This window comes from Canis lupus, chromosome 7, assembly GCF_011100685.1.
Source record: "Canis lupus familiaris isolate Mischka breed German Shepherd chromosome 7, alternate assembly UU_Cfam_GSD_1.0, whole genome shotgun sequence".
NCBI lineage: Eukaryota > Metazoa > Chordata > Mammalia > Carnivora > Canidae > Canis > Canis lupus.
In genome coordinates, this window is record NC_049228.1 from 64,669,851 (window position 1) to 64,694,513 (window position 24,663).

Consider the following 24,663-nt stretch of genomic DNA (forward strand, 5'->3'; position numbering starts at 1 on the left):
TGCTTTTCCTGCTTCTGTGCTCTTTGAGAGTATTTCCTATGGTACGGTATACAGTGTTTTCTAGAGGAGCAGAAATAATGAGTCCATTTAACAATGAGCGTCTATTGAAGTTCAGTTTATTTTATTAAATAAAAATATATTTCAAAACCACTGGCATAAAGAGGTTTAAAAATGAAGCAGCTAATTTGTCCAAACTTCAGAGCAATCTCATGGGGTAAGTACAATCATTATCTCCCTCTTAAAGGATGAAGCTCAGGACAGAGCAGTTGCTCAGGGCCACACAGTGAGTAAGCAGTGCACTAGAGTGCAAACCAGGGTGGGCCAATTCCAGGATCCACCATTGACTGCCCCCCGCCCCATTCAGAGCAGCCTCCTCAGTCAGCCTCTTCAGTCAGTCAAGCATTGGGGGAACACAATCTTCACACAGAAGGAAGATGGCTAATGTCTGTCAGCAACCAGCAAGTTACTAATTGTTCCCACGTTGATTTTATTTTTTTAATTCAGTTGTCTTAATTAGGTATTTTTCAGTGTATCAAAAGGGTACTTTTAAAAGGTAAGGTTTGGGGTGCCTGGGTGGCTCAGTGAGTTAAATGTCTGCCTTTGGCTCAGGTAATGATCCCAGGGTCCTGGGTTTGAGCCAATGCCATTCCCTGCTCAGCGGGGAGTCTGCTTCTCCCTCTCTTTCTGCCCCAAATTGTGCATGCTGTCTCTCTCTCTCTCTCAAATAAATAGATATCATTTTTTTAAATTAAGGTTGGTGGGTTTTTTTTTTAAATAGCTTTTGGGGAGAAAAAGTAAATCCAGCAGACATGGTATGATAGGTACACATTGTTTTTGACAGGTTAAAATTCCCAACTAATTACAGAAATCCTCACTTAAATAATTTGTGTAATAGGTAAATTTTGATCATCACCAGCAAAATATCTACTAAATTAATAACAGAGATGAGTTATTAGAGAGATAAGACTAATTCATAGTTGAAATTGGGCTTGTCGAGTCTTTCAAACCATGAAAGGTCTTCCTGAATTATCTCAGATGAAAATTGTTGATGAAAATATTCTTGGGAGAGAGGTAATTTATTTTTTATTTTTTTATGATAGTCACACACACAGAGAGAGAGAGAGAGAGAGGTAGAGACACAAGCAGAGGGAGAAGCAGGCCCCATGCACCGGGAGCCCGACGTGGGATTCGATCCCCGGTCTCCAGGATCACGCCCTGGGCCAAAGGCAGGCGCCAAACCTCTGTGCCACCCAGGGATCCCCGGGAGAGAGGTAATTTAATACAACATGTGAGCTGAAGAGGTTGACAGCCCTTCTATCACCAAACTATCCCCAACCAAAATGAAGATAACACACTCAATTGGTAAAAGTCTCAGTATCACTCGATTTCTAGGCTATGGGATACATTGCCTTTTTGATTGCTTTCAAGCAATACTTTTTTTGGAGAAATTTGTTTTCTGTTCAATTGAAGTATAGTTAACATACAATGTTATACCAGTTTCAGGTGTACAATATAGTGATTCAACAATTCAATGCATTACTCAGTGCTCATCATGATAAGTGTACTCTTGATCCCCTTCACCTGTTTCCCTGTCCCCTCAACCACCTCTCCTCTGGTAACCATCAGTGTGTTCCCTATAGTTAAGAGTCTGTACTTTTTCGGGTAGCCCGGGTGGCTCAGCGGTTTAGCGCCGCCTTCAGCCCAGGGTCTGATCCTGGAGACCCAGGATAGAGCTCCTTGCATGGAGCCTGCTTCTCCCTCTGTCTGTGTCTTTGCCTCTCTCTGTGTATCTCATGAATAAATAAATAAAATCTTTAAAGAAAAAAAGAGTCTTTGTTTTTGGTTTGTCTCTTTTTTCTTCGTTCATTTGTTTTGTTTCTTAAATTCCACATATGAGTGAAATCATATGGTATTTGTCATTCTCTAATTTATTGCACCTAGCATTATACCCTTTAGCTCCATCCATGTTGTCGCAAATGGCGAGATTCATTATTCTTACTGAATAATATTCCATTGTGTATATACACCACATCTTCTTTATCCAATCATGTATCAGCAGACACTTAGGTTGCTTCCATAATTTGGCTATTGTAAATAATGTTGCAGTAAACATAGGGGTGCACATACGTTTTCAAATTAGTGTTTTTATTCTCTTTGGGTAAATATCCAGAATTACTGGAATTACTGGATCCATATGATGATTCTATTTTTGATTTCTTGGGAAACCTCCATATTGTTTTCCAGAGTGGCTGCTCCAGTTTGCAGTGCCACCAAACGTGCACGAGGTTCCTGCAGCCCCACTCACCAACATCAGGAAAGCACCCTGCAGGTAGATGTGACCACGGCCCCAGCAGATGGGCAGAGGGCAGGCATCTGGTCAAGCAGTATTTCCTATATGAACTATACTCTGTACACCACTATCACCAGCAGAAAGATGGGTTTAAACATCAGTATTAGTACTATCATTAGTGTTAGTGCTAGTGTTGTTCTATGTCTCCTATTATGAATCAGTCAGCAGTCTTATCTTTACCTCACTTTCAACAGCTCTCCCCCTATTTCTTCTCTCCTCATTCCTTCGGAACTCTTCAAATTAGATTTCTGTACTCCAAGCTTCCTTTCCTTTCACAATCTCTCTTACTCTCTCTGCAGTCAGGTTTTCAGTCCTGTCTCATCAAAGCCACCAGGGACCTCCACATTAGCAAATTCAATGGCAAATTATCAGTCATGACATGTCCTATGTTACTTGATACAGTATTTGACATAGTCACTCTCCCTGTATTTTCTTTCCTTGAAACACTCTTTCCATGAACTTTTTGTTGATGTGCTACGGTTCTACTGAGGTATATCTCACACACCATTCAGTTCATTCATCTAAATGGACAGTCCAAAGGTTTTTGGTATGTTCACAAACTTGTCCAATCAACCACATTCAATTTTCATCTGTCTTCCCCAAAACAAGCCATCCCTCCCAGAAGTCATCCCTCAATTCCCTCCAAAACCCCCATCCCCAGGCAGCCACTAAGCTACTATTGCTCTACGTCTATAGATATGCCTATCTGTACATCTCATATACATGGAATCACATGATATGTGATCTTTTTTGACTGGCCTCTTTCAAGCAGCATGTCTTCAAAGTTTATCCATGTTGTAGCATTCAGCAGAAATCCACACCTTTTGATTGTTGAATAATATTGCATGTATAGATATGGATATTAGGCTTATTCTACAACTGATGGACATTTGAGTTTCTCCCACTTTTTGGCTATTACGAATAATGCTATAATGAACATTCATAAACAAGTTCTTTTGTGTATGTATGTGTTCATGTTTCCTGAATATATAACTAGGAGCAGAATTGCTAGGTCATATGGCAACTCTGTGTTTAACTTTCTGAGGAAAGTTTCTGCAAACTGTTTTCCAAAGCAGCTATGCCATTCTATTTTGCACTAACCATGTATTAGAGTTCCCATCTCTCCAGAACCTCATCAATACTTTATCTATCTTTTTGATTATAGCCACCCAACTGAGTGTGAAGTGGTATCTCATTGTGGTTTTAACTTATATTTTCCTGATAGCTAATGATGCTAAGCAACTTTTCATATGCTTATTGGCCACTCATGTATCTTCTCTGAAGAACTGTCTATTCAGATCCCTTGCCCATTTTTTAAAATTAGGCTTTTTGTCTTGTATTATAGAGCTGTAAGACTGCCTTTCTTTTTTTTTTTTTTTTTGCCTTTCTTTTGATATACTTTCTTCCCCTGGCTTTAGGACTCTTTCTTGATTGTCCTCCTCCCATCTTTCATCTCATATCAATCTTCTTTACTGGTTCCTTCTCTTTTCCAGGACTTCTTAATCTTGGAGAGTCCCATGGCTCAGCCCTAGATCCCCTCCTCTTCTCACTCGCATGTGGTCTCATCAGTTAGCACAATCTATATGCCATTGATTTCCAAATGTCTATTTCAGCAGGAGCTCTACCTGAACCAGGCAGCCTTGGACAATGCACTGGGGAAGCACTCTCTGCCCTGAAGGTCCAGTGTGTCTCAACCCCTACTAAATGTCACTGGATCAAGAGAAGTTCATTCTGGCTCCACAGGCAGCAGCACTCCTGGGAACCAAGCAAGAGCCCCAGTACCAGATGAACAAAGCAGACTGGAATAGTATGCACCAGTTCTGAAAACCAAATTGTCATTGGAACTACAGGCTGCAAAAGCAGGCCAGAGCCTACATATTAAACCTAAACAGGGTGACTATCTGCTAAGCTGAGAGATTTAAATAGGACTTAGAGTATCCTAATATAATATCTAAAATGTCCAAAATACAAGTGGAAATCACTCATTATATCAACATACAGGGGGAAATAACAAGTTGAATGAGAAAAACAATCAACAGACCCCAATAAGAGATGATGAAACAGATGATAGAATTATCTGACAAAAACTTTAAAGTAGCAATCATAAAAATGCTTCAGTGAGTAAGTACAAATATTCTTAAAGTAAATAAAAATATATAAAATCTCAGCCAAGGAACAGAAGATATAAAAAATATAAAGATATTAAAAAACCAAGAGGAAATTATACCAATTAAAACTGATACCTGTTTTTTAATATAATTATTATCTCAGAAATAACTACAGAAACAACGATCCAAACTAATTTCTCCCTTTCCAATTGGAAGCATAACTTACCTGCCCTAGATCCAAGGTGACATTGACTTTGTTGTATTGTGTGCCTGAGGAGAGAGGAGGGCTTTGCCACCAACTCTCGGATCCATCAATTGCGTTGGTGACAGGATGCGCTTTCCTGGGGTCTTCAGAATTGCAATAGTCACAGAACTGACCCTGCAGGGGGAAAAAAGCTCTTTTTTTATTTTCAAGTAATTCTTTCTTAACAATTTAGTAAAGAGGTAACTATAAGACTGCTTTACACAGGGATCCCTGGGTGGCGCAGTGGTTTAGTGCCTGCCTTTGGCCCAGGGCACGATCCTGGAGACATGGGATCGAATCCCACATCGGGCTCCTGGTGCATGGAGCCTGCTTCTCCCTCTGCCTGTGTCTCTGCCTCTCTCTCTCTCTCTGTGTGACTATCATAAATAAATAAAAATTAAAAAAAAAAAAGACTGCTTTACACAGCTTAGAGATGTCAGCCATTGATTCATCATACTGTATTCTGAAGACAGTAATAAGGCTTTTTCTTTTTTCATTTAATCTTTTTTTTAAGATTTATTTATTTATTTACTTGAGAGAGAGAGCACATATGCAAGAGTTGGAGGGAGGAGCAAAGGGAAAGAGGGAGAAAACAGACTCCACGCTGAGCAGGGAGCTCAATGTGGGCCTGGATCTCAGGACCATGAGATCATGACCTGAGCTAAAATCAAGAGTCAGACACCTAACCGACTGAGCCACCCAGGTGCCCCTCTTTTTCATTTAATCTTAAACCATACTGCCTGTTTATGTCTGTGTGTATAATGCTTCTAGGACATATACATTTATCTTCCATGTTTTACAACTATGTTTTTCTTGTCCTATATGACATTTTAAGAAGAACCTGTTGTACCTGAGATGCAAAGATGTTTTCCTTCAGCAAATCCTTTTTACTCTTTATGTTCTATTCTGCAATTTCCATGTCAAGCACTAAGATACAGAGAATCCCTGTTCACAGTCCCAGTGGAGAGGATAAGTAGACAATTATAAGGGAAGTGAGATACAGCAAGACTATAGAGTTCCAAGTATAAGGCAACACGTATTCTATGGGCTTAGGAAACAGGGTAGAAGAGGTGGAATTAGTTGCTGGTGAGAATGGACCAGCTTTGGTAAGTGTCAGTGAGAAGCAAACAAGGAAGGAGTTAAGGTAGAAGAACTAGCCCAAACAAAGGCACGGAGGCCAGTTGGTCCAGTTTAACAACAGAGAAGTAATCAAAGACAAGTCTCAAAAAGTAAATGGGGAGATAATGGCTGAGCTGTGGATACCAAAGTGAGAAATTGATAGTTAATTCCATAGATGAATGAGAATCCATGTTTACCTGGAGTGATATCTATTTGGTATTATCAGCCTTACTAAATTCTGATTCTATTGATATCATTTCATTTCCTTATTGAATTATTCTTCTCGGTAGGCAATTTTTTTTCTGTTTTGTTTTGTTTGTGATGCAGAATTTTACAGCCGTTACCACCAAAAAAGCTGAACTTTATAAAAGTTTAAAGGTTTAAAAGCCTTTCTTATATTCTTATATATTGATTATATTTTAACTGGGTCAAAAGATCATGATTATCCAGTAATGGGTTTCACATACTGAACTGCTTTGTTCCCCCATTCAATTACCTTAAAGCATAACCACCACAGAGGAGGTGGATAAAGAAGCAAACTTACAGTTACAGCCTTCTCAGAAATTCTATAATGTAATGAATGGTACCTCTGCCTCTCCCCCTGGTGAGCATCTTGAAAGTTAATTCTTAAGTGTACAAAGATACATTTGATCCTGGTGGGTAACCAAATGTGTGACCAAATGTTTTCATCTACTGTGTAACTGAGGATTCTCTCATATGTGGTGATATATTTATGCACACTTTATCTTTCAACATCCTATACTTATGTAACTCAAGAGCAACATCTGGGATATGCAGCCCCATGAGTTCATGAGATCAGAGATCATATGCGTCCTGCTTGTCACTACATTTTAGCCAGCACATTGTCTTGCACCTCAAAGAAGTTCAATAAAGTAATTATCTCATCAGCAATTCTTAAAAAAATGAAGGTTCTTTCTATAAAAATTTGTCAATATAATAAAAAGCATAACAATTATTTAAGCTAAGACATTTAAACACTTATGAATATTTTTCCTTGCAATCATCTTTATTTTTACCATTTTTCCCCAGAGAGATTTTACTAATTTAATTATCTGATAAGGGAATTATATTATTCCCCTCTAAGGTTAGGAGCTTTACATGTAGTTAGAAGCAAATCTCTTCCAAGGATATGGATGCTTATGATCTGCATTTATCTCCATCTTCATCTCCATAATGAACATATAAAGAATATAGATGATGCTTTTTGTGTTTTAAGTGATTCTCAATTTTCAAATAATTATATTAATAAATAAAGTGAACATTTAAAGAGCACCTATTCTGCACTGGGCACCATCCACTTCACATTTGCTCCCTAAGGCTATCATCTCTATTTTGCAGTTAAGGAGACACAGTGAGTAAGTTAAGTATTTTCCCAAGAATCACACAACTGGTAAATGGTAGAACCAGGATCCAAACCTAGGGTCCCAGAAATAGTATGTCAACCACCACCTAGTAACTCTCTTCCCCATCAAGCACCTACAACTCTGGTTTATTAGACATTGTGAATAGCCAATAACATACATTACTCCGTATAATTGGTCTAGAAAAAAGAGGCCTCGTGGTGCCCTAGAGTGCAATACCTCCACCCCTACCCTCACCCCTGATTCCCCAGAACCAGATATTGCAAGGGTGTCTCCCATGGGAGCAGCATGCAGCCTCCTGCTGTGGCTGAACCACATTTGTCTACCGCCCGGCCAGCTGCAATGGCCCACTTTGTCCACTGGGGGCGTGCCGGGCAGGATTTGGTCCCTGTGCTGTCAGGGGGCCTATCTGGGGATGCTGCAGGGCAGTGTCTGCAGTCAGACCAAATGCCTGCCCTCAGTCCATCTGCCAGGATTGCAATCACACTGAACCGCAGGGCACTCTTCCTGAGATGTCCCCTGAGAGGTTTTCGTCCTGCCCCCAGTCTGTCTGCTGGGGCTGTAGTTGTACTGATCACCAGGGTGCTCTCTCTCTGCTGCTAGTTAGAAGGAATGGCTGCTGGGACTGCAGATGCACTGGTGTGTGTGGTTATCTTCCCCTCTCCCTAGGGCAGGAGTCACTTTGGAGTGGCATTGGTCCCTGCTGGGGTGGTTTGCAAGGTGTGTAAGGGCAGAAGTGGCTTTAGGAGAGACACACACCAAATGGGGTTGATGTGGGTGGGACAGATCTGCAGGGGAACACAAGGGCGGGGCACACGGTGCTAGCAAGATAAGTGGAGAGTGTTCACACTGGCTCCCAAAAGTGCCTGGCTATCCAGACTAAGAGGGGAGGGGATGGAAAGCGTGGGGAAATGTCACTACCAGCACCCCTGTCAGAATGGCTAGAATAAAAAAGAAAAGAAATCCAAGTGTTGATAAGGATGTGGAGAAAGAGGAACCCTTGTGCACCTGTTGGTAGGAATGCAAATTAGTGCAGCCACTTCAGAAAACAGCATAGAGGCTCCTTAAAAAATTAAAAATAGAATAGGAATGATTCAGTAACTCCACAACTGGTATCTACCCAAAGAAAACAAAACCACTAATTTGAAAAGATATATGCATCCCTAAGCTTATAAGAGCATTATTTACAATAGCCAAGATATGGAATTGACTCAAATGTCCATCAATAGATGAATGGATAAAGAAGAGTGGCATGTATATACATTGGAATGTTTCTTACCAATAAAAAAAGAATGAGATTTTGTCATCTGCAACAACATGGATGGACCTACAGGGTATTATGCTAAGTAAAAGAAGTCAGACAGAGAAAGACAAATACCATATGATTTCCCTCAAATATTGAATATAAGAAAGCAGAGTAAGTAACAAACAAAATTTATTAAAAGAATTTCTTAGATCTAAATAAATAAAATGACTGTTTTCTTGGATAGGATAATATTAATACTTGTCAATTCTTCCCCAAAATTGATATATAAAATCAATACAAACCCAAAAAAAATCTCAATGAGATTTTCTTGAGTACAATAATTTTAAAATTTATATGCAACAGTAAAGAACCAAGAAAAAACAGGATATTGCTGAACAGGGAGACCAGAGAGGAGGAAACCTGCCCTACAAGGCATCAGGGCTTATTATGAAGCTATTATAATTAAAACAGAGCAAGATGAGAGGAACAGCCCTACAGGACAGAGAAGAGCCCAAAACAGATCCATGCATTTTGAAAACATTAGTATATAATAGAGGTGGTACATCAGATCAGTGAGAAAAGCTAATCCACCTCAAATGGGAAACAATAAAATCAAATTCCTACTCAAGCCACAGCAAAAATCAGCTTCAGATGAGTTGAGGACTTAATGTCAGAAATAAACTTTAAAAAAATTAGCACAAAATATCAGTGAATATCATTTAGAATTTGAAGCAAGGAACGATTTCTTAACCGAGATGCAGAAAGCATTGACTATAAAAGAAGAGCTAGATTAAAATTAAGAATAAAATTCACCTTACAGGTGCCTGGGTGGCTCAGTCGGTTAAGCGTCTGACTCTTGATTTTGGCTCAGGTCATGATCTCAGGGCCATGAGATGGAACCCTATGTTGTTCTCTGTGCTGGACATGAAGCCCGCTTAAGATTCTTTTTCTTCCTCTGCCCCTCCCCCACCCACTTACATGCTTGTGCGCGCACTCTCTCTCAAAATAAAATAAAGTAAAATTTAAAAATAATAAAAATATTTAAAAAAAAGAATATTGGTTCATCTTAAAGAAATAGAAAAGTTACAAACTGAAAGGTATTCACAGTATACAAATGGCAGACATCTCTCATAATGGCTGCCAACAATTCCTTCTCCGTGTGTGTGTGTGTGTGTGTATCTGCCACTTCAAACATCAAGCAGTGAAGGCTATTTTCCCTGGAGATTATTCTCTCCTCTTACCTGACTTTATTATTTGCAGAAGAGTCATTCTGGATTTTGGAGCAGAGGCCTTAAAAGGACTGGCATATTGTGCTCCCTTCCTCTTGCAAGCCAGCCTCCAGGTAAAAAGTCCAACTATCCCCAAGTCACCATGCTAAGAGAAAGTCCAAGCTAACCAAATGGCAAGGAGCACCAAGACGCCAGACATGTTAGTGAAGCCTTCTTGGACCACTGAGTTATTCCAGCTAACATCACATGGGGCAGAAGAACCACCCACCTGAGCCCAGTCACCCCACAGAATCATAAGAAAGCAAAGTTTTGTTTTAAGCCACTAAGTTTTGCCATGGTGTTACATAAGAATCAATACCTGAACAAAGAACATAAAATCAGCAAAGAATTCTCATCAGAAATATATACCAAACTTCTGCAAATCAGTATGGAAAGTATCAACAGATCAATAGAAAAACGGGCAAAAGTAGGAACAGGCATTTTACAGAAGAGAACACACATATATCAATAAACATTTGAAGAAATGTTCTCTCACCAGCATTAGTGATCAGGGCAGATCACAGTGTAATACTGTTTTATATCCATTCAACAGGCCGAAGTTCAAAATTTGAGGATAAATAGTATTGGAAAGGACATGAGGAGTACAAATTGGTGCAGAGACTTTGGAAACTATTTTGGCATTATCTTATAATGTTGAAAATTCACATTTCCTGTGACCCAGGAATTCTACCTTCAAGCACATAACCCATAAACTCTTGCACAAACCTGATGACATCATGTTCAAGAATATTCACAGAAGCACTGTTCACAAGAGCAAAATCCTGGGAATAACGTAATGACCCAGTCACATGAGTGTGAATGAATCAAGTAGTGAATGAATAAATGACCAATAGCGAATAAATAAATATATTTGACAACATGAAACAAGATGGATGAATCTTAGCAATATAACATTAAATGAGGGGGGAAAGTATGATATAAAGTCAAAAGCAACCAAAATGAGAAATACTTTTTAGGAAAATAGACATAATAAAACTATATAAAAAGGAAAGCAAAGAAAAAATAAAGGATTCAGGATGGTGGTCACCCCATACTGTGGAAAACAGAGAGATGGGAAGTAGGGAAACCATATGGTTAGACATAAGTTACTACCAAGGCCCTATTCTGGTTTTGGTAGCAAGTACATAGATGCTTGTTATATTATTTAAAACCATCCATCCACATATGCATTAAAACAGACCATGCAAGGACCAATGATCAAAGCATGTCATAAACTGAGGGTTGTAGATAATCCATAATCCAACTCTGCATCTGAGGTTCAATATTTTTAAAATAGCCATAAATAAATAAAAGCAGGACCAAAACTGAGACATGTCAGAGAAGAGGAGGACAAAGGAAGCAGTGGGATTCTTTCATGATTGTGTTGAATGAATCACCCATCCATGCTCACAAACCTGTGCTGGTCATCTACTCTGTATTCCAGATAGAGATGAAAATACTAAAAGACAAGGACTAGGGACTCATCGAGATGGGGACAAGGGATGCATGCTCTGAATTGTATCAAGACTATTACTAGCCTAGACATATGGGAAATAGCAAATATAACAGAAGGGGCTGGAAGGCAAAGGGACAAAACTGTTCAAATAAACAATACAGAGTTGAGATCTAAGGTTGGAAGGCCCTGGAAAATAAGCCAATGTTTCAGAGACCCACAAGGGGACCTATGCTTTTTCAGAAGGATGGGGAAAAAGTCTATCTTATTTGTAACATTGTTGATGCTTCTACTTAACTGAAAGCCTCTTGTATACAATGCTTCCCAGCTAAATTCACAGTATAACACTGTATTGTTCTAAGACATGAGAGATTGATTACAGCAATGCTCCTAATATAATTTTTTTTTTGTTTAAACTCTCATCCAGGGGCAGCCCGGGTGGCTCAGCGGTTTAGCGCCGCCTTCGGCCCAGGGTGTGATCCTGGAGACCGGGATTGAGTCCCGCGTCAGGCTCCCTGCCTGCTTCTTCTTCTTTTTTTTTTTTCCCTGCCTGCTTCTGCCTGTGTCTCTGCCTCTCTCTGTGTGTTTCCCATTAATAAATAAATAAAATATTTTAAAAAATAAACACTCATCCATTTATCCACCGTCTTAGAATTGCCAACGTGTAGAGCACAAACAACTACTAAGAGTTGGCCCCTGCCCCAAAAGAAATGTAGCAGGAGGGAAGAGAAGTAGCTCAAATACAATATATTACCAGAAGTTGCTAAAATCAAGCTAGCATGAGGATATTTAAACCCAGGAGAGGCATGCCATGCATTACTTGGCTTCATCTTCATGACCCTCTCAGGCTTATATCAAGGTATTCGAAACTTCAAGGCAAAGAAGAGAAGGCTCAGAGAGGTGAAGTGCCTCCCCTCAAACCACACAGCTAGGATGTGCTGGAATCAGGACCTGTGTGTGGGTCTGGTGATGTTACTCACAGCCAGAACGCCTTCCATCCTTATCAAACTGTTCCGTGAGCTCCATCAAAGAGCTCTGTCTTCCATTTGGATGGAATGTGAGACCACACGGAAACAGCACTTATGTAAACTTTCCACATACCTGCCCACAACCTGGGAAAGAGACCCAGCTCGGGTCTCTACAAGTTCCGTGTTAGTCAAATTATTGAGCCTCCCTTCAGCTCTGTTTTCCCTTTGCTAAAATGGGCTAACCCTCCAATCGTATGCAGTGGCTGTGAAAATTCAATGAGATGTCATCCAGGAAGTGATCATACTAATAACAACCATCCAACCCCTGGGGTATTTGTTTAAAATGGAGATCTCAGGTCCTACATCCCTGCATGGAGGCTGTGTCTCTGAGCCAAGAATCAGAATTTTTAGCAAAAACCTCAGCTAATTCTTCCATCCACTGCAGTCTGGGACCACAGAGGCAGCAGTGACAGGCACAGGCGAGGTGTGCCACTAGAGACCCATCTTGCAGCAATAGTCACAGAAGTAGCTGCGTTGACAGTAGTGACAACAAAAGGAAACATCCACCTGCTAAACAGGGCACCTTGCACTTTGTACATGGTGACTCGATTTTCATGATAAATCTATTAAGATGAGTATAATGAGTCGGCCCTTTTACAGATAAGGAGACAGAGGCTCAAAGAGGTTGAACAACTTGCCTAAGTGGTATAGCCAAGAGAGGGAGGGAGGCTGGAGGGTGGAAGGTGAGAGGTAGTGGGGGGAGAAGGAGGAGGCAGGGAGCGGCAGTAACTGTCCAGCACCAGGAAGCAGCATCGAATCTGCTCGCCCCTCAGAGATTGGGCCTTGGCCAGAGAAACATGTTCCGCTGGCCCCCACCTGCCTGTGAGCCAGGTAGGACCAGGTAAAGGAAGAGGCTTTTCAGCTTCTCCACCCTTTGACAATTGAGAAATGTGTTTTTTCTGTTGGTACAGTGTTTCACTCTATTACCTCTTTTACTCTTCTAGGAATTATTTCACACATTCTCGAAGCTCCTCAAACCTCCTCCCTCTTCCCCTCTCCTGAGGAATTTACTGAATATGCCCATCTTCCTAAACCACAAACCTCCCTGCATTTCTGCCCACTCACCTGCTTTGCCTCCCATTGCTGTGGAGAAGCTGTCTTGTGCTCCAAAGTCTCCCCCTCCCCATCCCTCCTCCCCACATGCTGAATCTGCCCCTCCTACCTGCTCCAGGGCTTTGTATCTGCAATTACACCCCCTAAACACACACACTCTTCCGTATCTCACTGTAGCCCTCTACTGGATCATTCCTATCAGACAACCCTCCACTTTCCCCTCACTCACTCCCCTCCACCCACACTGATCCTTGCTACTCCTCATTCACACCAAGCACCTTCCCATCTCAGGGTCTTTGCATTTGCTGTTCCCTCTCCCAACAATATGCTTTTCCCAGACTTAAGTCCCTTTTCCCAGAGGTCTTCCCTATTCACTCCATCAAAAGCAGTGCTGCACTGTGGCATCTCTTTCTACTGTCATATCTGTTTTCTCTTTCTTCTGAACAGAAAGTACTTATCAGGGATCCCTGGGTGGCGCAGAGGTTTGGTGCCTGCCTTTGGCCCGGGCCACGGTCCTGGAGACCCGGGATCGAGTCCCACGTCGGGCTCCCAGTGCATGGAGCCTGCTTCTCCCTCTGCCTGTGTCTCTGCCTCTCTCTCTCTCTCTCTCTATCATAAATTTAAAAATTTAAAAAAAATTGAAAAAAAAAGTACTTATCATTTGCTGATTTTGCTATCATCCTTATTGCCTTGTAAGTGCCTTGAAAACAGGGACTTGTTCACTACCTAGAACAGTATCTGGCACAAGGGAGGCACTTAATACTTGTTCACTTAGTTAATAAATTAAAATGGCATAAACTATTTTGGGACTCTAAGAAACATACTAGAAAGTGATAAACAAGTTAATTAGTGATAAGAAGGATCAGTCATCCCAGACACAGCCCTCTTTCTCCCCAGAGGGAAAAAGGGTGTGTGTGTGTGTGTGAGAGAGAGAGAGAGAGAGAGAGAGAGAGAGAGAGAGATTTTACCTATTTTTTTTTAAGGCATAGGGGCAGAGGAAGAAGAGGGGGAATCTTCAGCAGGCTCTATGCCCAGCACTGAGTCCAACATGGGAGTTGATCCTACAACCCTGAGATCATGACCTGAGCCAAAAATCAAGCTCAACTGACTAAGCCACCCAGGCACCCCTGATTTTACCTCTAATGTCAGAAAGTAAACTCTTGATGTTCAAAAACAACAAATTGCAGACTCTTGTCACTAAACTCATTAGAAAGCACAGTGTAACTAAATTTAGACCAGCTTGTTCTCCTCTAATGGAAGTCTACTTGTTTCATCCCTCAGGGCCTCCAAGAAGCCATTCCCAGCTCCTAACTTCCAACCACTTGTCTGCTCTGGCCAGGAAGCACCACTCATGCTCAGCTCAGCTCTCCCATCTTTCTGTGGTACCTCTCTCATTTCAGAGACTTCTCAGGTACTAATTTTTCTTGCTTACCTTCCCATCATGGCCAAATCAGAGAACAAAGAAAGAAAATGATGGTAATCCTCTTGGCCACAATATGCTTCTTGTTGATTTCTTTCCATTCAGAAGAAGTTTCCCCAGAACTATGTCTCCATCTCCTAATCTACTCCACCCACCACATCTGACCTCTTTATCAAAGCCTTGATATTTCCACCTCCTCAATAACCTTTAGTTACAGTTACAATTTATTAAACACTAACTACGCCCCAGATGTGTATGGTTTACTTCATGTAATCCTCAGGATAACCTTATGAACTAAGTGGTATTATATCCCCATTTTACAGAAGATGAGACCAAGGTTCACAGAGGTTACATAACTCACTCAGGGTTACATCCTTAGGAAGAGATGCTTTCAAAGGGAGCTCTATTAATTCCAAAGCCCATGTTCTTAACTCTGACACCATACCATCTACTTTTGGAGGTTCTAGTACCAAATAGTTCCTTCTTGAAAGAACCCAAGAAGTTCCTTCTGGAAGTTTTTAAACTCATATTTTGATGGTCTCCATACATTCCTCTTTCTTCCACTTCTCCCTCTATTCTCTTGTTCTCTGTATGTTGTGTTGGCATTTTACTGGCAAATAAGAGGTCACTCAGTACCTGTCATCGCATGTAAGTTACCTGCTCTAACACAAGTTCAGGTTGACAAAGTGGGCCAGGTCACATTTACTTCTCCCCCAAACCCAAACTACTTCCTTCCAAGAGTTTCATGCCAAAGCCTAGGTTGATGAGAACCCATCTGCCCTAACAGTGTATTCATTCAACCATCAACTACTGACCTGCTAAGAGCCAGATACTGCCCTTGGGGACATAGTCTGACCGTGACCTGGTTCATTCCTGGAGCCAAGCTTTTCCCTTTCAATTTCCTTTTAGTTCCTGATCTTTTCATGAATCAATGATACTCCTCACTGCTTTACTCTCCTATTGTCCCTCAACTCTTTTGTTCAAAGCTTTTCTTTCTTTCTTTTTTTTTAATTCATAAGAGACACACAGAGAGAGAGAGAGAGAGAGAGGCAGACACACAGGCAAAGGGAAAAGCAGGCTCCATGCAGGGAGCCCAATGCGGGACTTGATCCCAGGTCTCCAGGATCACACCCTGGGCTAAAGGCAGCGCTAAACCGCTGAGCCACCCGGGCTGCCCAGTTCAAAGCTTTTAAATTTCACCAGTCACTTAAATTCTTTTGAGGACCAGAAGGGATATAAATCCATACAAAACCAAAATGAAGTATTTATAAATTCTGGAAAGGATACAGAGGTCTCACTCAGGCATAACATTCAAAACACACAACAACTAGGGCAGCATGGCTTTCTGAATTCCTAGAACACACTGTGCCTGTTCCCACATCACAACCCTTGTACCTGTTGGTCCCTCTGCATGGAACACATTTTCCCACCCTCTTCATGAGGCTGATTTCTTCCCAACCCCCAGGTTTCTGTACCAATAACACCTCCTTAGAAAAGCCTCTTCAGGGATCCCTGGGTGGCGCAGCGGTTTGGCGCCTGTCTTTGGCCCAGGGTGCGATCCTGGAGACCCGGGATCGAATCCCACGTCGGGCTCCCAGTGCATGGGGCCTGCTCCTCCCTCTGCCTGTGTCTCTGTCTCTGTCTCTCTCTGTGTGTGTGTGTGTGACTATCATAAATAAATAAAAATTAAAAAAAAAGAAAAGCCTCTCCATTTACTGAACCTAGAGAAGCTTCCCTCCACTAACCACTTTGACAATAAGGAGGGCACATGATGAGATGAACACTGGGTGTTATACTATATGTTAGCAAATTGAATTTAAATAAAATACGTTTTTAAATCTTGCTTATTCCCTCTATGATATAACCATAATCTATAATTATTGTAATATGTTTACTCATTGGTTGCAGTCTCCACAGATAACACCACCTCCATGCAGGTAGAGACCTTTGTTACCTTGTTCAAATTTGTATTCCCAGCCCACAGTGTCCTTGTCCCCTGTGCCTGGAACATAGATGTCAATAAGTATTTGTTCAATACAGGAGCGAGGGATGCCTGGGTGGCTCAGCGGCTGAGCGTCTGCCTTCAGCTCAGGGTGTGATCCCCGAGTCTTGCGATCAAGTCCCACATCGGGCTTCCTGCATGGAGCCTGCTTCTCCCTCTGCCTATGTCTCTGCCTCTCTTTGTGTGTCTCTCATGAATAAATAAATAAAATCTTTTTTAAAAAAATAGAGGAGTGAATGAATATTACACACATTCTCAGGTAGCAGTTCTTTCCTTCATTGATAAGAATCTACATTAAGAACCATCCAGGGCCGGGCTCAGCGTTTTAGCTCTGCCTTCAGCCCAGGGTATGATCCTGGAGACCCGGGATCGAGTCCCACATCAGGCTCCCAGCATGGAGCCTGCTTCTCCCTCTGCCTGTGTCTCTGTCTCTGTGTGTGTATGTGTCTCGTATGAATAAATAAATAAAATCTTTAAAAAAAAAAAAAAAAGAGACCCATCCAGGGCCACCTGGGTGGCTCAGTCGGTCTCAGCATTGTGAGATGGAGATGGAGCCCAGCTTCGGGCTCTGCACTCAGTGGGGAGTCTGCTTGAGGATTCTCTCTCCCTCTCCCTCTGCCTCTCCCTTGCTTGTACCTTCTCCTCCCTCTCTCTCCCTCCCTCTCAAGTAAATAAGTAAATCTTTTTTTAAAAATCATCCACAAAAATTCTACCAGCTTCCAGGTGCTGAGATGGTCAATGAAAACAAGCCAATCTGGGGATCCCTGGGTGGCGCAGTGGTTTAGCGCCTGCCTTTGGCCCAGGGCTCGATCCTGGAGACCGAGGATCGAATCCCACATCAGGCTCCCGGTGCATGGAGCCTGCTTCTCCCTCTGCCTGTGTCTCTGCCTCTCTCTCTCTCTCTCTCTCTCTCTCTCTCTCTCTCTCTCTCTGTGACTATCATAAATAAATAAAAATTAAAAAAAAAAAGGAAAACAAGCCAATCTGAAAATAACAATCAAGATTTCATTATTCACTGCAACAGTGAAGGCAAGAGGCAAAAATGCCAGCATCCCAGTGCTCCATTTTTCCCCATGGAACAGCACTAGGCAGGGGTCAGATGACAGAAGTATCTCACTGCCCAGGAGCCCCAAACAAAAGGCTCCTGCCTTTTTACGATCCCAGAGGGTTGAGGGTAAAGAGAAGGGGAGAGCAGGAGTAGAAAAATACCCCATCACCATGGGGAAAAGTGCCTCAGCCATAGCATCCCATAAGAAGTCTCAGGGGAGGCACCTGGGAAGTACTGGAAGTCCCTGAATCTAAGCTCTAGCACTGGGAATGTAGATGAGCATAGGAGCATGGCTGGTCCAGGGGCACCTGAACACTTGGCTGCAACTCCCTCGAGAAAACTGCAATGCACTCATTGTATACAGGTCTGGTGTGGGGAGGGCAGCTTCCCCCGTGAAGCCTGCCAGTCAAAGCCTTCTAATTGTCTGTGGATCAGCCTAAAAGATAACATATAGGATTTTGACTTCACGAAGGACTCTCATCCCCTCTTCTTTAAAAATCCTTTTGGTGGTGCCATACACTCTGCACAGTTAGTTCTTCCCCATAGCTGATCCCAATCCTTTGTGTTACAACATTACACATCCCCTTCTATTTTGTCTTAAGTGAAGATGGGGAACACTGGTTACAAACATCTTTGTAGCGATTCTGAAGACCCTCAGCCACATCTTCCTTGTGGTTAGTCAAGAAGTTCTACTGTGATTTGTTTCATCTTCAATCGTCCTAAGCTAGAGTGACAATTGCTGTACCTATTAGGCAGAGAAAACACCACCAGAACCTAGGCCAGCAAGCAATCAAAGAAAATTGAAGCTGCAGGTAACTCCAAGTATATGAGACGTAAAAAAAGTTCCATGCTGCTTAGAGAAAAGGAATGAAGGTTTTATTACTATTAGAAAGAGTGACTTCAACAGCTATATTTTTACTCAGATAAAAGTCCACTAAGTTGACCTGAAATAAATGAAATAAAACAAAGAAACAAAAAAACTCAACTAGTTTATGGCAACCTTACTAAGGGATTTTCTTTCTTTTTTATTTTTATAAATTTATTTTTTATTGGTGTTCAATTTGACAACATATAGAATAACACACAGTGCTCATCCCATCAAGTGCCCACCTCAGTGCCCGTCACCCAGTCACCCCCACCCCCCGCCCACCTCCCCTTCCACCACGCCTAGTTCGTTTCCCAGAGTTAGGAGTCTTTTATGTTCTGTCTCCCTTTCTGATATTTCCCACTCATTTTTTCTCCTTTCCCCTTTATTCCCTTTCACTATTTTTCATATTCCCCAAATGAATGAGACCATATAATGTTTATCCTATTCCAATTAATTTATTTCACTCAGCATAATAGTTAAAAATAGATCTGCCCTACGACCCAGCAGTTGCACTGCTGGGGATTTACCCCAAAGATACAGATGCAATGAAACGCAGGGACACCTGCACCCCGATGTTTATAGCAGCACTAAGGGATTTTCTTAAAGAGGTCTCCCACCAGGCAGCTCAGGTGGCTCAGCAGTTTAGCGTCACCTTCAGCCTAGGGTGTGATCCTGGAGACTAGGGATCAAGTCCCACGTCAGGCTCCCTACGTGGAGCCTGCTTCTGCCTGTGTCTGTGCCTCTCTCTCTCACGAATATATAAATAATTTTTTTTAAAAGAGGTCTCCCACCATTTTCTGCTGATTTTTCTGGTTCATTAAAAATATTAAAAATCACATTAAAGATACATTAAGTGGTCAGTTGTCACAGTAAAATAGGAAAGGCACCTGGAAACAGAGAAGACAAGAGGAAAATTCCAAAGTCTCAAATTTCTGTTCTCATCAAATCACTACACAAACTACCTTGCATGGAACCTTTGCCACCAGTGTCTTCTGTGCACACAAATCCTCAGCAGTATTAGTCTCTGTAGAGCCAATCCCAGGACATAGGGAATTGGCCCTTTCATTTCACAATCCTACGCCACCCTTCCCTTGATGTAATCCCTCAACCCTCACTAGTGGTGAAGGAATCATCCAACCACTAGACTCTATGCAAAAGGGATCCAAGGCTCATGGTATCCATTGTCCCCAAACTCCCAGTCTCACTTGCATTAGTCAATCCTTACTTTACGGCTCTCTGATACGCTCTTCACATTTAAAGATACTTTAATGTGAATGATCCCTAAATATTTGTTCAGCCAAGAGCAACCTCATTCTATTTAGGGACTACACTTTGAATTGCCAGATTACAAAGTCTCAAAGGCAAAGACCCTAGAACTATCCAGGGAGCCTCATGAAGTGCCCTTCATGCTCCACTCCCACACACAGATAACTCACACACTGAATAGTCAGTAAGTACTGCTGACTGACGGAGAGACAAGTTATCTGATTTAAAGTTAAAGTTACTGCAATGAAAAAATAAATAAATAAAAAATAAAGTTACTGCAATGGACTGAATATTTGTATGCCCCCCACATACACCACCACAATTCCATATGTTAAGTCCTAACCCCCAAGATAATGGTATTAGGATGAATTGAATGGAATGAGTGCCCTTATAAGAGAGACCCCAGAGAGATCTCTCATTTCTCCCACCATATGCAGACACAGCAAAATAATATGAACTGGAAGTAGGTCTTCACTAGACACTGAATCTGCCCACATCTTGACCTTGGATGTCCCAGCCTCCAGAACTGTGAGAAATAAATTTCCTTTGTTGATGAGTTACTCAATCTATTGTATTTTGTTATGGCAGCCCAAATAGATGAACAGTTACTATATTAGTCTTCCAGGCTGCCATAGCAAAATACCAGAAACTGGGTGGATGAGAACAACAGAAATGAATGCCTTGTCTCAGTTCTGGAAGCTCGAAGTCTGATATTGAGGTGTTGGCAAGGCCCTACTTCCTCTGAAACCTGTAAAGGAAGGATCCTTCCTTGCCTCTTGCAGCTTCTTGGTCTTAGCCACTGTATCAGATATCTCTACCTGGAAACTCAACACATCAGGGCCACACCTGTCTTCCAAAGGCAGGTTGTTGAAATTCAGGTATTTTTTTTGTCAAGCAGCACTTGTACGCAGGTGTTACTCCTATAGGAAAATTTGATGATGGTGTTGCCCTTTGAAAATTTCTTCACAAAGCATCTATGGAGTATCTGTGACATGCTGCCAGAGGGGAAACAGATGTGAGCAGGAAAATGGGGCCCAACTCTCAGAGTGCCCTAGATCTATCTAATAAGGACACCAGACATGGAAATAAATGGCTCCAAGGCGATGAATGGAATTAGTGAGATGGTGCACAGCTGGGCAGAAACTCTGAAGGAGGAGTAGTTGGCTCAGCAGTGGCAGCATAGTATAGCGGCTAAGAGCATGAACTCTGCAGCCAGAGTATCTGGCTGCCCCATGTACTAGCTTTTTGATCCTAATCACTTAAACTCTCGTGCTTCAATTTCCTATCTATAATATGAGCATGCAAAGAGTACCCCCTTCACAAACTGTTGTGAGGATTAAGATGTTGGTACATGTAAAGTGCTTTAGAACATTGCCAAGCATCAGTAAGTGTTACATAAGTGTGTTTTAAATTAATACCCTGCACTGTGCAGGGGAATACATCCCCTGATCACTAGGCTGCTTTTCCTGCTCCCCATTCTGCCTCTTTATTTGGTATCATTTCTGTGCCCAGCATATGCAGTATATGGTATAACTTGAAAGAAGTGGAGAATTGCTTCTTTTTACCACTTCTCACAGTTAAGCTATGCATAAACAATCTAATTAAAACCCATATTCTCTCTAGCTAATGTTCATTTATTAATCTCACATGTATTTTCTGAGCATCTAGGATGGGAAAACGACTAAGAACATAAAATATGTTTATGACATTGAAAAAAAATGGCAGGACACATGAGATTCAATGAGTTGGCTTTCCCCAGGGCATTTTCCACCCTGCTGGCATGAGGGATCTAATCAAGCCTCTGTTAGCTCATCCAAAAAGTGCTTTTTTTTTTTTTTTTTTTTTTTTTAAGCAGAAAAAAGGCTCCCTGCCTCTGAGCAGAGACAGCCTTGCCCAGGCTGGATTTCAGCCCCCACATGTCCCTTGGCCACGAGCCCATGTATACAGTCAATTCCATTGACTAAGACCACTGAGGTATCATTTAATGAACCTTTTTCCTCACTAGGCAAATGGTTTCAGAATGTTGATCAAGGGTTAATGCAGGTTTCATGAAAGCCTGAATCACAACCAAAAAAAAAATTTTACACTCTGGAAGAATATATTATTGCCACCAAAATTAACCCAAAAAAATGTTACTTTTTTTTTAATGATAAAAGTTGTTTATGGGGCACCTGGATGGCTTAGTCAGTTAAGCATCTGCCTTCAGCTCAGGTCATGATCCCAGGGTCCTAGGATTGAGCCCCACATCGGATTCCTTGCTTATCGGGGAGCCTGCATCTCCCTCTCCCTTTGCCTGCTGCCCCCCTCACTTGCACTCTCTCTCTCTGTCAGATGAATAAATCTTAAAAATCTTTTAAAAAATAAAATTGTTTAAGGTTTGACAGATGAATTTAAGTTCATAAAGAATTTCCTTGCATTTAATAAAGATGCTAAAAATGTTCTTTGCATTTTTAAATATTTACAGTTTCTTTTTTTTCAAAGTTCTGTGCATAAAAACAAATATATAAAAACAACCCCATCATCTATCTGCATCAGTTATCCTTGGTGGTGGGCTCACCATTTACAAGGAATACATCATTCAACACAACCTGTTGCAGAAACTGTCATACTAGCAGGGACCTCTAACTTGAAGAACCACCCAAGACTGTTATCACCCAGAGGACTTTATCTATCAACTAGCAATTACCTATGAAATCAATGAATGCAGTCATTAGCTTTATTGAGTGTGACCAACTGCCACTCCTGCTAGTGGTGATGTCTATGTCCTATGCTGACTTCAAGAATTAAAGATGCAGGTGTAGTAAAGAAGAGAAATAAATCCCCTGTTCCATGGCTAGTCATTGTGAAAAGCATGTGTAAGGCAACTGAATTGAGGGTTAAGGATTCATCTTGCTAATGTCAAAAGCGACACTAACAAGATTCTCAGCCTCATCTACCAGATGATGGGCCTCTGCCCAGGTCTCCAGGAGCAAGCTTCACTTCCTTCACCAAAGGCTTATAACTACCTCCCTGCAAAGGCATTCTGTTAGATTTTCATTTCAGCACAAGCGATGAAATAGAAAGCCCAGGATGGTCTTCTTCTGGAGGCTTTCTAATATTTACTTTGTACCTTTTTCCTTCTTGCATGCTGCCCCACATTTCAATCTTCTGTCTCCTTCTTTTGCTCATTGAGCTGTCTTAGTTTTTCCTGATACTTTTTAACTGGTGCATTTAATTCCTCTTGCATTTTCAAACAAGCCACTGCTAAAGCCTCTTGTCCTTTAACAATAACATCAAGTTCCACAGCAGTCCAGCTGCCTTTGCCTCAAGGCCCTCAGCTGGATTGAAAGCTTCTGAAACATCACAGAGAGAAGGATGCAGCTGAACACCTTCAGCTGGCAATGTTACAAGCCACAGGTACTAGCCGGGAGCTCACCATGTGGTGCAGGAAGGGCAACCCCTCCGTCTCCAAGGCCAGCTGCATGGACAGTTGTCCAATTCCATGGCCATACTCCCCTTAAAATAGTTCTTTAATTAATATCAAAATGTGCCCCTATGTAAACAAATAATATCTAAACTAGTTATTAACACAGTATAAAAACAAATTAACATTGCTATTCTATAAAAACTACTTTGCCTGTGGATTATTTAGTATGCCAACTATGTTCAGTATACAATGCACTGTACCCTTCATTATTAAAATAATTTCTTAAGGGCACCTGGGTGGCTCACATGGTCAAGCATTGGACTCTTAATATCGGCTCAGGTCATTATCTCAAGGTCATGAGATCAAGCCCCATATAGATCTCCCTCCCCCTTGCCGTTCCCCTCATTCACTCATGCCTGCTCTCTAAATAAATAAGATCTTTTTCTTAAAAAAAGAATTTTTTACTCAAAACTTTTAAATGACTATTGTGACAAATCATTGTAGTTTACCACTTTAGGAATCTTACCTAACAGTTTTTCCATGCCATGAGAAATCACATTCACTGAGCACTATGTTCCATAATATATGCTTGGGCGCTTTTTATCCTCCCAATAAATGTGTGTATTATTAATTCTGTCTTTTATATTGGGAAACTAAATTATGCAATTTTCCAAGGTCAAAGAGCTGTAGAGTTAGAATTCAAAGTTGGGTCTACATGATTATAGAGCCAGAGTTATTCACCTCTAAGTGAGAATAATTTGATAATATATACAATGAGATGATATCCTATTCTCCCTCATAGGAGTTTCCCTGGTTTTAAAAAAAATTAGATCATAATAACACTAGTCATATACAGAAAGATCATGTCCATATCATTTTTGTATCCTCAGCATCTAGAATGATGCCTGGCATGTAAGGGCCACTATTTAATAAGTGTTTCTGAATGAATGAATGAACGAGGAAAAGAAAGAAAGAAAGAAAGAAAGAAAGAAAGAAAGAAAGAAAGAGAGAAAGAAATTAAAGGAATACAGATTGCAAAGGAAGAAATAAAACACATGTAATTCTGTATGTATAAAATACTGAAAAATCTACCAAAAAAACTATAGGAAGGTCATAGGATACAAGATCCATGTGCAAAAATCAATTGCCTTCCAGTGTAGATGTGTGTGCATATAGAAATTTGTAGATATGCATATATTTCCTAGCTTTGTCCACTGAAAGGGTCTAAATGCAGTGATACACTAGTAATAGTGAGCATTTACTAAATGGTACCCCATACCCAGATCGTGGTTTCTAAACACCACACTCATAATAAACTAACAAACAAACAAATAATGCTCCTTGAAAAACCAGTTGGTTCCAAGGCAGGAACAAAAAAAATTTAAAATGACCCTGGAATATG

At 41.2% G+C, this 24,663-nt stretch overlaps 1 protein-coding gene across 1 annotated transcript in view; it reads right to left on the minus strand.

The window, feature by feature from the left end:
• Nucleotides 1-24,663, minus strand: part of LAMA3 (laminin subunit alpha 3) — a 249,900-nt gene that overhangs the window by 216,667 nt on the left and 8,570 nt on the right. Inside the window, 1 exon segment of the mRNA XM_038543644.1 lies at nucleotides 4,685-4,837. Coding sequence (XP_038399572.1) covers nucleotides 4,685-4,837 — 153 coding nt within the window.